The following is a 13835-nucleotide window of genomic DNA, read 5'->3' on the forward strand; positions in this document are numbered from 1 at the left end:
GTTTGCAGGCCGAAACTAATCTGGAGAATGTGACACACGAGCAAGCGGTCGCCACACTCAAGTCAATTACGGACAAAGTAACGTTGATCGTTGGCAAGACACAGCATTCAGTCAGCTCATCACAGCCACAATTTGCGCCGATTAATTCGCATTCAACAGGTGCGATAAATAATATTGGAAAAACAGTTGTTGATTTTGCTCGTTCACCATCACCCACAATCACCACCACCACCACTACTACCACCACGTACAACAACAACAATGTTAGCCACACAGCTTCCACGAATAATATCAACAATAATATACAATCCTCAGTACCCGCCTCCTCCACAGCAGCTGGTGTTGTTGCATCAACATCCAGATCCCATTCACCTTTGCCTCGTAAGACAAACATGCATACAAACATACATACATACATACATACATGCATACATAAACATACATACATATATGTATAAACAATCGAACATTTATAAATGCATACAAGTCAACATACAGCTAGTTTACACGTGGATATACTTACATTTGATATACAAAACAGCTATCTTCTCGTACACTTGATTTAGCGTTAATTCACTACAATCTGTTTTCGTTAAAATTTGTTTAACGCCAAGCAATGTATTGCTAAGATATACCTTACAGTCGTAGTACATATTTAGTTTATATATATGTAGCAGTAGTGTGTGATATTTTTGCATCCAAAAGATTATTATTTTAACAAATGTGTTGGAGCGTGTGATTACTTTCATCTGCTTTCGCGTCGTAAAGAATATCAGTGCAGTCAATCAGGTTGAATTTATAAATACGTTGAGTTAATCAAAACGTTTGCCAAAATATCGAAAATCTATCTGATAACTAAGAGAAAAATCTGTTCCCATTACAATATGGAACTCTTAGGATTGTCGCGCTCCTGGTGACGGTAGGATAGCTACTAGTGTCGGTAATGGTAGCCAATAGAATCTACTTGGTCGTCCGAAGCGTTTGAGCCATCTGCCTGACGCAGCCGATCCTCCAGCGCGCGTCAAAGTGAGAAAATCGGTAAACGGGATATGCTCTCGTTCGTTTTTTATTGGACAAGTAGTACTGTATTTATGAATTAAATGTTTCGGTTTAACATTTAGTAGAAGATCCGTAAAACATGATCTAGCCTTTATGACATATATTTTACACTGTAATAGCTATCTTCAAATCTTAGCGAGTAGCGAATCGAACAAACAATTGGCATAAATTAATAGAATGGCATAATCAAATTGATATAGCGTAGCTAACGCTATTTTCTTTCTATTAAGCTCAAACAAGTAACTTTTATAATATATAGAAATTTCGAAGACTGGATATCTTTCAAAAATCAGATTCTGAGGGCTGTAACCTTGTCGACATTTTGAATTGAATTTTATTTTTTTTTTCTAACCTAAGAGGTTGCCCGGTCCTAGAAAATGCCTTTTATATACAAAATTGTTAGAAATATTTCCTAAATTAATTTAAAAGTAACAAAAGGCATCGTTAAGAGTATGAAAGTAATATTAGAATTAGAAACTGAAGAAATGTTGATATCTAAAAGTAACTGTACTTTTTACAGAAAATTTTATTCGAAATTTGTTTTAATAACCTCCAAATTCCTAAATTGAAACAAATTATATAATTTTAGTTACGTCTTTGTATAATATTAGTAAATAGTAGTATTTATTGTTGTAATGGCTATCTATATCGGGTCGCAAGGAAAATGCAAATTAATTATCTTGAGGCCACATTATGGGAGGGCCAAGAAAAGAGCTGCTTGAGCGGGGTTAAGCCACAGGGAAGAAGTAGAGAGGGCGGTTTGAGCGTGGAAAGATTAAACTTTAGTATTAGACCGTGTAATAATTACTTTGTTGTTGTTGTAGCAATATAAGGCATTCAACAAAAATTTTTTAGAATGCAGAAACAGTTCATAGTCGGATATAAACCGATCGATTGACTTTAATAGTTGAGTTAATTGAAAATTTGAACATTTGCTTATTTAAAAATATGAAATTTGGATCATTAACAGAAGTACGGTACTTACTTTTTTTTAAATATTAACACTAATCTACTTTTTTTCTGGGTATTGCACCAGACTAATTTTTTCAGGAGATTGAGCAATAATTTAAAAAATTGTATTGTTCGATTTTCGAAGTTTGCCTTCAAAATTGAAATCGAAAAAAGAAATTAAAAAAAAAAAATTAATTTTAGGATAAAGGTACTAAATAATCCAAAAAAAATTATAAAATCTACATTTTCTTCTAAATTCAATGGTGTATAAAACTGTTTCGTCCAGCTTATATGACAGATGCTATGAATGCTTAAAGTTTGATCTTCGAAAAAAAAAAAAATTGTATCTCGAAAAATACTGGACCTCTTATAACATATATCACATATGCTTGACGAAAAAGCTTTATATACCATTGAATTTAGAGAAATTTTAGATTATATCTACATCTTGTAATTAATAATAATTTTTTGAAAAAGCCCTTTTTTCAAACTTCAAATATTTCGATTTTTTTGTTTTAATATGACTCAATCTCCTGGAAAAAAATAGTTTGGTCCAATACTCAGCCGAGTGTTGCACAGTGCAAGGTTTTAAAACTATGTATGTCTTAAATAAAATATTTAACCAGCAAAATTTATTTGCAGATATTTAATACAAATATTGAGTGAAATTAGTATTAATATTACAAAAAAAAATAAACTTAAAAAATCATAAAAATTTATTGAGGTTAGTTGCAAGTTTTTTCCAAATATTTATATTCAAAAGAAAACCACTGGTTACTTAAATGAATTCAGAATTTTTGATAAACTCGTAAAAAGTTTTTTTTTTTATTTGTTTTATGCATAACTTAAACTACTGACGCTCCTCCAGATGTTTGTAATCACTCTAGCCATATGCTGAAACATATAAACAAGATCATACAAGATTTATTTCAATACACAAACACTAAAATGTATTATATAGCTACATACACCTACATACAGATATGTAGAGAAAACAAATATTCTTTAAATTTAATGCTTCCAGCGTTTTTGCGTCACATTCTCTATGTGGCGCGCTATTTTCGCACTTTCCTCTTTATTTCGCAAGTGTTAAACTTTGAATTTTAGAAATACTTTATAAATATGTATTATAAGTGCAAAAGAATTTAAGCATGCTAGCTGGAGCGCAATGTGAGCACATACAAGTATGCAGCTTGCAAAAAGGCTATGATATTATTTTCTTTCCTTTTAATTTTATTTTCTTTTTCCGATTTGTCTTGAGTGCAAAGCAAATATGTATTCATGTGTGGCTACTGTAAATAGCTAAACTATTTTTATTATTCGTTTGGCGTCACGTATTATGTGCATTAGCACTGTGCTGCGTGCATGGATTCGCCAATGCCTCGCATTCACGCGTTCAGTAAGTAGCTGCTGCTCCCCCGGCTGCTTATGAGAAGTTATTTCATATCAATTTGTAAAAAGACTGTTTACGATTTTTATATTCGAAATTTTTTATCTTCGCTTTTGCAACCACAAGCAATTATTTGAATTTCTTTTAATATTTAAAAATTAAAAAAAATATATATTAAAAAATGAAAAAAAAAAATTTAATTAAAAAAAAATTTAAAAATAAAAAAAAAAATATATATATTTATTTAAAAATTAAAAAATATATATATATTTAAAACAATTTTTAATATTATTAAAAAAAAAAAATATTTAAAAAATTTAAAAATAATTTACTTACCTCTGCTCACCTCGCAGCACGAAGTAAAATTTTATATTTATGCAAAAATATTTTTTTTTTATTAAAGTCTAAGTAAAATTCCTCAAATTCCTTAAATTTACAATGTTTATTATGTATGCACATGTGTATGTTTTTTTTGTCAATATGCTACTTATTATTTTTCTTTATATTCAAAAAAGAAAAGAAAAAAGAAAATAATTCCAAAACACATTAATTCTTTTACTCTTCTCATTCCCGTATCTTTGCAAACTCATTTGTTGACCAACCAAAATGTATCTCTAAAACAATGTTAATACATAAATCATACGTACAAATGTATATACTGTTATACAAAAAAAAAATGCCATCGTGTAATGCAATGTTTGTGTGTGCGTGTTGTGTACAATTTCCGCGCTGTGGTTTTTGATAATTACACAAATTATAGAACCAGCATCTAGGTATGCGTCATCGAATGTATTGGCCGCTGTGCCACCCGGAACGCCACGTGCCGTCAGCACTGAGGATATTACACGGTAAGTGCAGTCACTGTAACTCTACTATAAACATATATATATGTATTTGTTATTTTATAGTATAGTAATGTTATATTATTTTATTCATATTTTTATGTGTTTATTGCTATTGACTAAATGATTTATTGCATTTGAAAACGTTTTTTTTAGTATTTGTATTTTAAATTAATAATTGTCTATTATTCAAAAACAAATATGCATAAGTAATTTGTAAAATTTAACGAAAACAAATCGAGAATACGTCGTCTGAGATAGGTTGTCGATTTGGAGATCGGAAATGGGATTTCCTAAACAAAGTTCGTTCTGTCGTAAAATATGGTGTACCCTACATTATCTTATCTTTTCATCTGATGATTCTCTATCGGACTGAAATCTTAGACACTTCGGCCTGCTCTAATGTTCTTGAAAGTAAAAGAATAAAGTTTTTTTGAATATTCAGACTAGGTTAAGTTAAGTTGTAAGGCTGTTTACCAAAGTAAAACACACGTAGACTATAAAAGACACTCCTTTGTGAAGAGAGGATCGCCCCTAAATTAGCAACTAGGAGTCCACAAAGCGCCCTTAACGTACTACAAATATTCTGCGATTTTTCACTTATATATTTGCTATTTCGCGAATTTGTTCGAAAAAGTGAGATCCGCGAAATTTTTTTCTTGATCTCGAAAAGGCGTGGAAAAGACCATTCAAGAAGAAAGTGATGAGATGATTCCAACTCGTCCTGGGGCAAAGGCAGGTAAAAGCCACTACAATTAAGGATAGGTAAACTTTACTGAGGACGAAGAGCTCGGTAGACCTCCGAGCCAGAAGAATCTGGCGACTGCGCAAGTGCTAGTGACTGTCGTTCAGCTTAGCCGAGGTCCATCTGTTCAGTAGTAAACAGCAATAGCACAACGGTCCTCCTACATGTTTCCATGCAATTTCTCGCGATTCTGCTGGCGCCAGGAACCCCGATCAATCTAATCGAAAAGTATAAGTATGCCACTGATAGTGAAGATAAGCATTCCTTAACCAACCGCATAGTCAGCGTACTCATGGCTAGTATCGCCGCTCGATTATGGGAGTGGATCATGCCCTCCCTAAATGTTGTTGCGCTTTGAAGCAATATATCCGCTATATAAAATCATACCGATATGAAAAAAACTTTATTTTGATTGTGAAATATTTTCGTATGAATCAACTTACCAGTGGATGTTTATTTATATAAAATTATATATTCTCACGAATTATAGACTTCAATCCCCTTTTTGTGGAAACTTTTATACTTTTTTTTTTTTGGTGTTTCTACACATCTTTCCCATTTCTCCTTCAGCTTCTGTCCATTTTCCAGGTATTTCTTGTTTATATTGTTGATAGGGATCTAAGGTAGAACTTTCGGTTTGCTATAATTAAAATTTGTCACATTATTCTGCACTATTTCCCACGAACGTTCCTCTAATTGCAATTCTATACAGAAGCTTTACCTTCTGAATTTTGCTTCAAAGGATTCTATCTATTAGTCAGGGTCTAACTGTGATCAGTTCCACACATCATATAACAATACACTTTATGAGCTCCAATGCATTTTGTGATTCTTGTCCGTTGTTTTTGTGTTTTTGAAGTTCTTCTGTATCTTCAATGTTCTCAAATGTATCAATGTTCATTATTGAAGCAGTATTAACCACAAATATCTTGGAAGCGATCCAGTCGAACACTAAAGTCATCGTTAATTATAGAAATCAAATTAATTCTTGTTGTGATACACTGGTGCGTTATATGTACTTCGAAGAAACCGCAACGTCTACACTTAATGTGCATAATTGCAACCTTTATCTTCACCACTCTTGCAATGACTGAGCTATAGACGCTTACCCACTGTAGACTCACTCTCGCTGACGCAACTTCTTCTTTCAGATTTCCTTAGAGTTAATCCCTATTTGACTCGGACAAATTTACACGGGTTAGTCAAGCTAATAGATAAGAATGTTATCTGAAAAGACACATTGCTCAGTAAGCAAATACAAATATGTGTGTGTACATATGTATATATGTATGTGCTATAATTACAATAATAAAAATTAGCTTAACGACATAATTACCGTTATAATGACAGTGGCAGCATTCAAATTGATAACCTCTTTGTGTCACAACAATTAAGATTGGTTTTATAGCTTTGTAGTCTTTAGTGATCAGTCGAATATATTTTGTTTGCGTTGTTTACACAAATCTTCGGTTTCGGCTTGAGTGGAATTGTTATCAGATGTGGTTTCTGCTTAAATTATTATTGGTTAAGTACAATCCGGTGACGTTCCCGCGGGATCTTATGAAAATTACATATATACCCTGTCAATCAGAAGAAGCTCTGTTCGCTTGAGACTTTTTGTGACCCTTTGAAATAGAATATTCTACTGCAATATTATTCTCAGAGAGCCAAGTTATGTTAGTATCATTTACATCATATAAAGCTCGCTTGGAAGAGGTATAAAACTCAAGGCTAGATGATCTTAAATCCTTCATTCTCTCTGGGAATCATTCCAGTCAAATCCTTGAGGTAGAAGATTCAAATTGAAGTTTCTTTTCAAAAAGCCCTTGCTATCTAGCTCGTCATCTAAAGGGAGGCCCTGGAAAAGAGCTGTTAAGGTCGGACAGGGGGGGACAGAAGATAAAGGGGTGTTCGATGAGTAAGGTTTTGGGGGGCATGCAAGTATCATGCTGAGACTCTTTGCATGCAGGTATGTCGAGGTTCATTGTGGATAAGTAGGAGTTTAACCAGATACAATATCAAAAACGAAGTTCCCGAAGGTTCCCTCCATTTTAGCAAAGCAACTCGAGTTGTGTGGCTGCGATGGTTAGTGTTTTATCTCCAAGTTCGCCATTCACAGGGAGGGAGTCGATTAAGGTATTAATGGCTTCTCTGTGAATGGCATTCGGTACTTGTCGAAAATTTATCGTATTCAAAGTCCGGTCGGTATAGACCTGTATGTCGTCGACGTATTTTAGGAAGGTACTTTTGATGTCAATAGAAACTATATGAATAGCAGAACGTTATGCTCCTTCAACAGGTCCGTCCTCATTTTGTATGATTTCCGAGTTTTTCAACCCTATGTACAGATTGCGACTGGATTTTTTCAAAAGTTATAGAGAGAGAGAAAGAGAAAGCATTAATCTTTTTCTCGCTTTTGTTTACATACGAACTGAAGCGTCATAGTTATCTCGTTAACCTTATCAGACGCGGTTCAGTTTGAATGACGCGGCTAAGGGGCGTTGTATTATGATTCAGTATACGTTAATGCTAACTGGTGTTCGTTGTTTTTTTTTTACTACGGTTTAACGTATATTTGCATGTACACATTTCTACCTATTGAACGCGCTAATACGTACCGTGTGCCAGAATCCGGCGCGCGCTCATAAAATAAGCAGTCGCAGCGCTTGATTCATAGGCGCGTCACACAGTGCGGAGAATACACAACTGCGACGGACTACTGTTGACTTACCGAATAACTCACTGCGCGATTGTCTAAGCAACTGTCTTAACTGACTGCCTGACTGATGGATGCCCACAAAAAAATATTTGAGTGATTTTACATTGTATTGTGGCGCAGCCAAGGCAAGTCTCAGCTGCTGGCAAGCCAAAATGGTATGCGCTGTTGCAGCGCCACCGCATGCGCCGCGCGCTCAATTCACACTCGCTGTGCGCGAGCATTTTTCGCATTAATTCGCGTCGCCCGCATTACTTAATTTCCTCTTTGATTACTTTTATTTCATTTCGCGTTTTCTATTCAAGCGTTAAACGTGTATATTTATTATTTTTCTTTTAATTATTTTTTTTTGTGTGCGCCACCGATATACATATAGATTTATTTATTTTGTTCAATACAAGTTTGGTTTACACTAACGCGTCGGATGACGAACCACGACGACGACGACGGCGCTCCTACGGATACAGCTGTTCCACGGCAACGGGGTACTACTACTATTAGCCCGTGAGCTGGTCTCTTGGCTTGTCGTTGATTTTACGCTGCAGTGTGCAGTGCGCGCCACCCGTCGACGTCTATATTACCGCCTCGCGCTGCCATTGTGTTTATCGAAGGTGTTGCGCGTTTTTCCATCCCAGTTGCAATTTGCTATTTTTCATACGTTTTCTCATTTACTGGCTTTCAATTGGAAACTCGGATTTGTTTATGCAAAAGCGCGCCATTGTCGCTGCTGTCGTAACCGTCCGAAAGTAATTGCACATTACGTTGCGTAGCCAAGTCCAAAGCGGGTGGCCGTTCAACCAGCTGCGTTACCGGACGCGTCGCATTGTATTAAATAAATTGTCAATCGCCAATCGCCAAGTCGAATCGATTTGGTGGCTAATTGAATTAATTCACACATCAACAAGCGCGTGTCAATCTTTTAATTAACAAAGCCAGCAGTAAGCGTCCAGTGGTTTAGGCCAACAGCCACAACAGCAACCATGAGTTGCCTGCAGCTGCATTTGCTCAACATGGACGAGCGCATATCGCGGCTACGCAAATTGCATAAACTCGAGAAATCTAATTCCTTGCCATTGCATGCCAAATTGGAGTTGGAGCCCGCGCCCACGTCCCATACGAAGACGTCTAAGTCGAAGAAGAAGAAAGTGACAGCGCGCTTGGAACGCGGCAAAAATGTCAGTGAGTCGTGCGTTAGCTTTGACGGCAGCGATATTGTTGTTGACGACGTGCCGCGCTTACAAAACGCTGCTGTGTTGGCTGAACTTGACGGCGTAAAGTGCGTATGCCATAGTGTACATACTAATATGGCCTTCAGCTGTATTGTAAAAATATAATGTGCTATTGTGCATAACATAAATTTGCAATCGAAGACTATACACACACTCATCTACTTATGAACATACTTATGCATATTTGTCGTGTTGTTGTTATTGTTGTTGTTCATTCAATACTTATTTAATACACGTAGTTGTCTTCGTTATCATTTATTGTATTGTATTTGTTTATAATTGTGTTAATTACTTTGGCATTTCCTTAATTTCTTTTCTATTTCGCTCTCTCTCTTCATAATTCTAGTGAACCGCGCACAATCACCATACAAAAGGGTCCACAAGGTTTGGGCTTCAATATCGTCGGCGGCGAGGATGGCCAAGGTATATATGTGTCATTTATACTGGCTGGCGGACCCGCTGATGCTGGCGGCGAGCTGAAACGTGGCGATCAACTCATGAGCGTCAATAATGTCAGCTTGAATAATGCTACGCACGAGGAGGCCGCTCAGGCGTTGAAGGTGAGTGCAGCGTTTTTTTGTTTTTTTTTTCATACATTGAGTTCAAGGGACGCAAATATTTATTCGTACCACATCTTGGGCATAAAAGTCATTGGCATCATCTGAGAGGAATGTGTCATTCACGAATTTTTACAAAAGAAAATGTTGTACCGAAAAGACACACGTTTGACACTTATCAATCACAAAAAGAACGAATTTCGACGTTGCTTAATATTCGCTGAATGGTAGTTATGGTAGAAGTCGGCAAGGCTTTACCCGAAATATTTAGCGATTCACACGGAATTATTACCTCGAAGTATACATAAATAGCCCTACGCTGGTCGCCTGAATACAGTAGGACTCATCTGGGTAAGCTTCAGCCTTGTCAGAATACCGCTCTCCGGACAGCCACAGGTTGTCTCTTGATGTCTCCGGTTGATCACCTACAGAATGAGGCCCGTATGCTACCTCTGAAGGAGCATAACGAAATGCTTTCCATACAGTTTCTGTCGAGATGCTTTCGTAGAAATCATCCCTGCAGTCAACTACTGTAAGCCGAGTCGCCTACTAGAGCCCGGCCCGGACTTCGGATGCGACAGACTTTCGACAAGCACTGAACGGAATTCACAGAGAAGCTATTAACACTTTCATCGACTCCCTCCCCGTCAATGGCGATAAAACATCACCTGTCGCAGACACAGAGCTCGAGTTGTTTCGCGAAACTATAGTGACCCTCGCGCAACTTCGTTCTGCATGCTACAGCAGGTTAAACTCCTACTTATCCAGACTAGATCTCGACATTCTCATTATATGTCCTGCATGCAAAGAGTCCTCGCATGGCACTAACCACCTCTTTGCATGCCTTCTCTTGTTCACTCATCTAATACCCCGTTCCCTTTGGTTCGACACTGTCGATTGCCTTGCCGATTCAGGCAGGTTTGGGTAACCTTTACAACAACAATTGGACTTCGTCTGGTGTTTGAAGGTGTGAAGGAACACAATATTACTTTCGGCCACTAAGATTTGAAAATCTTCTAAGGACCGAGATTCAACGGAAACTAAAATCGTAAGAGATTTCATCAAGGTCTTCGATTCCTTTTTCGATGTTTTTTCCAATGTTTTTCAGTCTTCACGACAAACAACTGCTTAAGTCGAGTCAAAGTTTAATTGTCCAAAGTCAACCCAGATATGTACCCATTATAGCTCACCGCAGAAGTCAAGTTATACCATTTTACCTTATAGCCATTCATATCAGCATATATTTCCGATTAGTAATGTTCCTCCACCATTCTTCCATTCACAGAGTTCCGGTGGCGTTGTCACATTGGTCGCTCAATATCGCCCCGAGGAGTACAATCGCTTTGAGGCGCGCATACAGGAGTTGAAACAGCAAGCTGCGCTCTCGGCCGGCGGCACGGGCACACTGTTGCGCACCTCACAAAAGCGTTCGCTCTATGTGCGTGCGCTCTTCGATTACGATCCGAATCGTGATGATGGTCTCCCCTCACGCGGGTTGCCCTTCCGCCATGGCGATATACTGCACGTGACCAATGCATCGGATGATGAGTGGTGGCAGGCACGTCGCGTGCTCGGCGACAGTGAAGACGAACAAATCGGTATTGTGCCATCGAAACGACGATGGGAGCGAAAGATGCGCGCACGCGATCGCAGTGTTAAGTTCCAAGGTCATGCCGCAACCAATAACAATTTGGACAAGGTCAGTAATGAGGTACAGTAGCGCTAGATCGGTTGGAGTAGCCGTAGTTTGTTGTTAATATAAATGGAAGATTTTGTTGTAATGAAACCATTTTTTTGTGTTTTTTTATAAAATTCATACGAATGTCATGGTGTGCAGCAATCAACGCTCGATCGAAAGAAGAAGAATTTCACATTTTCACGGAAATTCCCGTTCATGAAGAGTCGCGATGAGAAATTGGGCGAAGATGGCAGCGATCAAGAGCGTAAGTAGCAACCTGGGTGTGTTTGTGTTGGATGTGAATTTCTGAGCGTGAGTGTGTACAAAAATCAATATTGAAATATTTGTATGGAAATGTTGTAACATTTCGTGTGTATGTTTGAGTGTGTGCGTGCGTGTGTGCCTTTAAGCGCTTTTGTAGTAAATTTAGCTGCGTGTCAGGCTTTTTGCAGCGTCTTGATACAATTCTCAACCTACTTATGATAGTTATTTTCCAAGCAGGCTTTTAAGTATGACCCCATTTTATTTATAGGCAGTTCGTAGCCCCACTGGTTACTATTGCTATTATCAGCCTATTTACTTTAGAGCGACTGTCCCAACTGTATAAATTTCTTTCAAAAAACAATAATTTAATTGCTAACTTTTTGTTTTACAACTGTATATTGTAAGTTATGTTTTGTTATGCTTACGCTTTTTGTTAGTTTGTTATTATTGTTTATATTAATTAGTTTATGCGTTTAATATGTATTTTATATTTCTGTTTGTTTATTATGTTATTGCATATTATTTTTAATATATTTTTTATTAATTTGTATATTTTTTTGCTTTTACATGATAATCACGTACACAAACTACTTACCATCACGTACAAACAACAACAAACAAACAACTTGAAAATTTAAAAAAAAAATCGAAATATTAAAAAAAAATAAAATTAATATGTATGAAAAACATATAACTTGTGTGGCGTCCAATCAACTCATATCAACTTCAACAACAACATCAATTTACCGCTCGTCCTCCGTCCACAAAATTACCACTTCTTTTTTTTGTGTTCGTTCATCATCTGTATACGTTTAAATTCATACATGCATATATGTACCTAAACCTACACGCAATACGAAAATAATACGGAATGTGATTGCATAAAATTTGAAAATATTAATAATTAAAAAAAAACAAAATATATATATAAATATAAACGCTCGTCTGTTACAACCATAACAAACAAACACACACACATTTGCGTTGTCTCCGTCCTCATCATCTCATCATCAACGCTTGGCCCTTTGCGCTGCCATAATTGCTCCATCATCAACAACAACACCGTTGTCAACGGTGTCATCGTCGTCTCCGTCGTCAACGTGTACGTCTTCATCATACACATCTGCTGCTTGTGTGTGTGTGTGTGTTTGCGTTTACAGCAAACGCTAACGGAGTTGTAAACAGCAATAGTGAACTTGATGTTAACAATGTTAACAACAATGATTCAAATGAACCGCAACGTAAGTGTTGAATTTTTTAATATTCTTCTAGTCGTTTATTAACTATACAAAAAACGTAACATAATTTAGTTACTTAAGCTAATAACAAACAGTATTAGTTAACAGTATCTTATAACGCAGTATGTGGGGTAAGGTTAATTGTAAAGCAGAAACAATTATATTTAAAAATATATTTTTCTTTTCAACAAATTACACTTACTAATACGGTTAATGCGTTCTTTTGAATTAAAAAAAATATATTTTTTTGTAATTACTTAAAAGTCAACAATTGTCTTTATTGAGCGGTTTTAGGTGAATAATGAAAAATTTGAATTTACAGACTATTCTCAAGGCATTATTCATGTTTTTCTTTGTCAATAAAGTTAGTGCATTACATAAAAATATTAATAATATTTAAGTGACACATTAAATATTTTTTGCATTTCAATTGAAAATCAGTTTACCGCCACTTTGCGGTTATTGCCTTTATGCTCGCCGTACAATAATTAAAAGTGATTTCCACTTTAAAATAACCGCATATTTATCGAAAAAACTTAAAGTTGTAGACTTCCGCTTAAAGACGTACACTAATTATGTAAATCATAATAAATGTAATACAATTTTTTGTCACAAACCTACTGTCAATTTGGTGCAAATGATAGTTAAATGCTTTTTTTTTGTGCTCAATGTCGGGCAGTTATAATTGAGTGCAAATTTAGTATAGTTTTTATTATTAAAATCTGTAATGTCCGCATAGTACAGTGTGGTACAAAATAAAAGCGTTTACCTACTATTTATGATAGTATTTGGTCTTCAATGGCCTTTTAATAGCCTTTCCGCACAACCAAATTAATTGATTAATTAAAATTTTAATTGAGAAACCAGTTTTTGCCTTTCGCACTGCCGACTACTCGATAATCAAACAGTTATTGTACATTCTTGTTTTTACTTTTCATAAGAAGTTGGTTAGTTTCAACAGCTGATTGCTATTTTTAGCAGCGACATCTACCGTCGTGTAGTGTGAACAACAACTCGCAGACAAAGAACGCATATATAATTACAAATACGTTCTTTGTCGCAGAGTTGCATTTCATTATCAACTCGATAAAAATACGATTAATTGTCATTGTAGAAAAATTAAATTTTCATTTTGTATGGCAAATCGATCTAAATCAGCGCTTTAA

The 13835-nt window shown here is 36.1% G+C and overlaps 1 protein-coding gene and 1 long non-coding RNA gene across 31 annotated transcripts in view; one reads left to right on the top strand and one right to left on the bottom strand.

Annotated features, from left to right (window-relative positions):
• The window catches only part of LOC105215533 (disks large 1 tumor suppressor protein), a 119448-nt gene that overhangs the window by 85133 nt on the left and 20480 nt on the right, over positions 1-13835 (top strand). For 11 of the 29 annotated variants that reach the window (XM_054232082.1, XM_054232084.1, XM_054232067.1 and 8 more), the window contains 6 exons: positions 9-381; positions 4161-4248; positions 9279-9492; positions 10775-11200; positions 11327-11432; positions 12592-12672. In XM_054232082.1, coding sequence (XP_054088057.1) covers positions 9-381; positions 4161-4248; positions 9279-9492; positions 10775-11200; positions 11327-11432; positions 12592-12672 — 1288 coding nt within the window. The remainder of the gene's footprint in view (positions 1-8; positions 382-4160; positions 4249-9278; positions 9493-10774; positions 11201-11326; positions 11433-12591; positions 12673-13835) is intronic. The other 18 variants (XM_054232068.1, XM_054232072.1, XM_054232076.1 and 15 more) reach the window with 5 other exon arrangements.
• LOC114804380 (uncharacterized) lies at positions 3830-6428 on the bottom strand. 2 transcript variants are annotated; one of them, XR_008471468.1, is made up of 4 exons: positions 6324-6426; positions 5709-6214; positions 5431-5627; positions 3830-5358 (listed from the first exon to the last, which is right to left on the bottom strand). It is a non-coding gene; the product is annotated as an uncharacterized LOC114804380 (long non-coding RNA). The 2 variants fall into 2 exon arrangements; XR_003752588.2 differs by having other exon boundaries at positions 5431-6214; positions 6324-6428.

This window comes from Zeugodacus cucurbitae, chromosome 5 (genome assembly GCF_028554725.1).
Source record: "Zeugodacus cucurbitae isolate PBARC_wt_2022May chromosome 5, idZeuCucr1.2, whole genome shotgun sequence".
NCBI lineage: Eukaryota > Metazoa > Arthropoda > Insecta > Diptera > Tephritidae > Zeugodacus > Zeugodacus cucurbitae.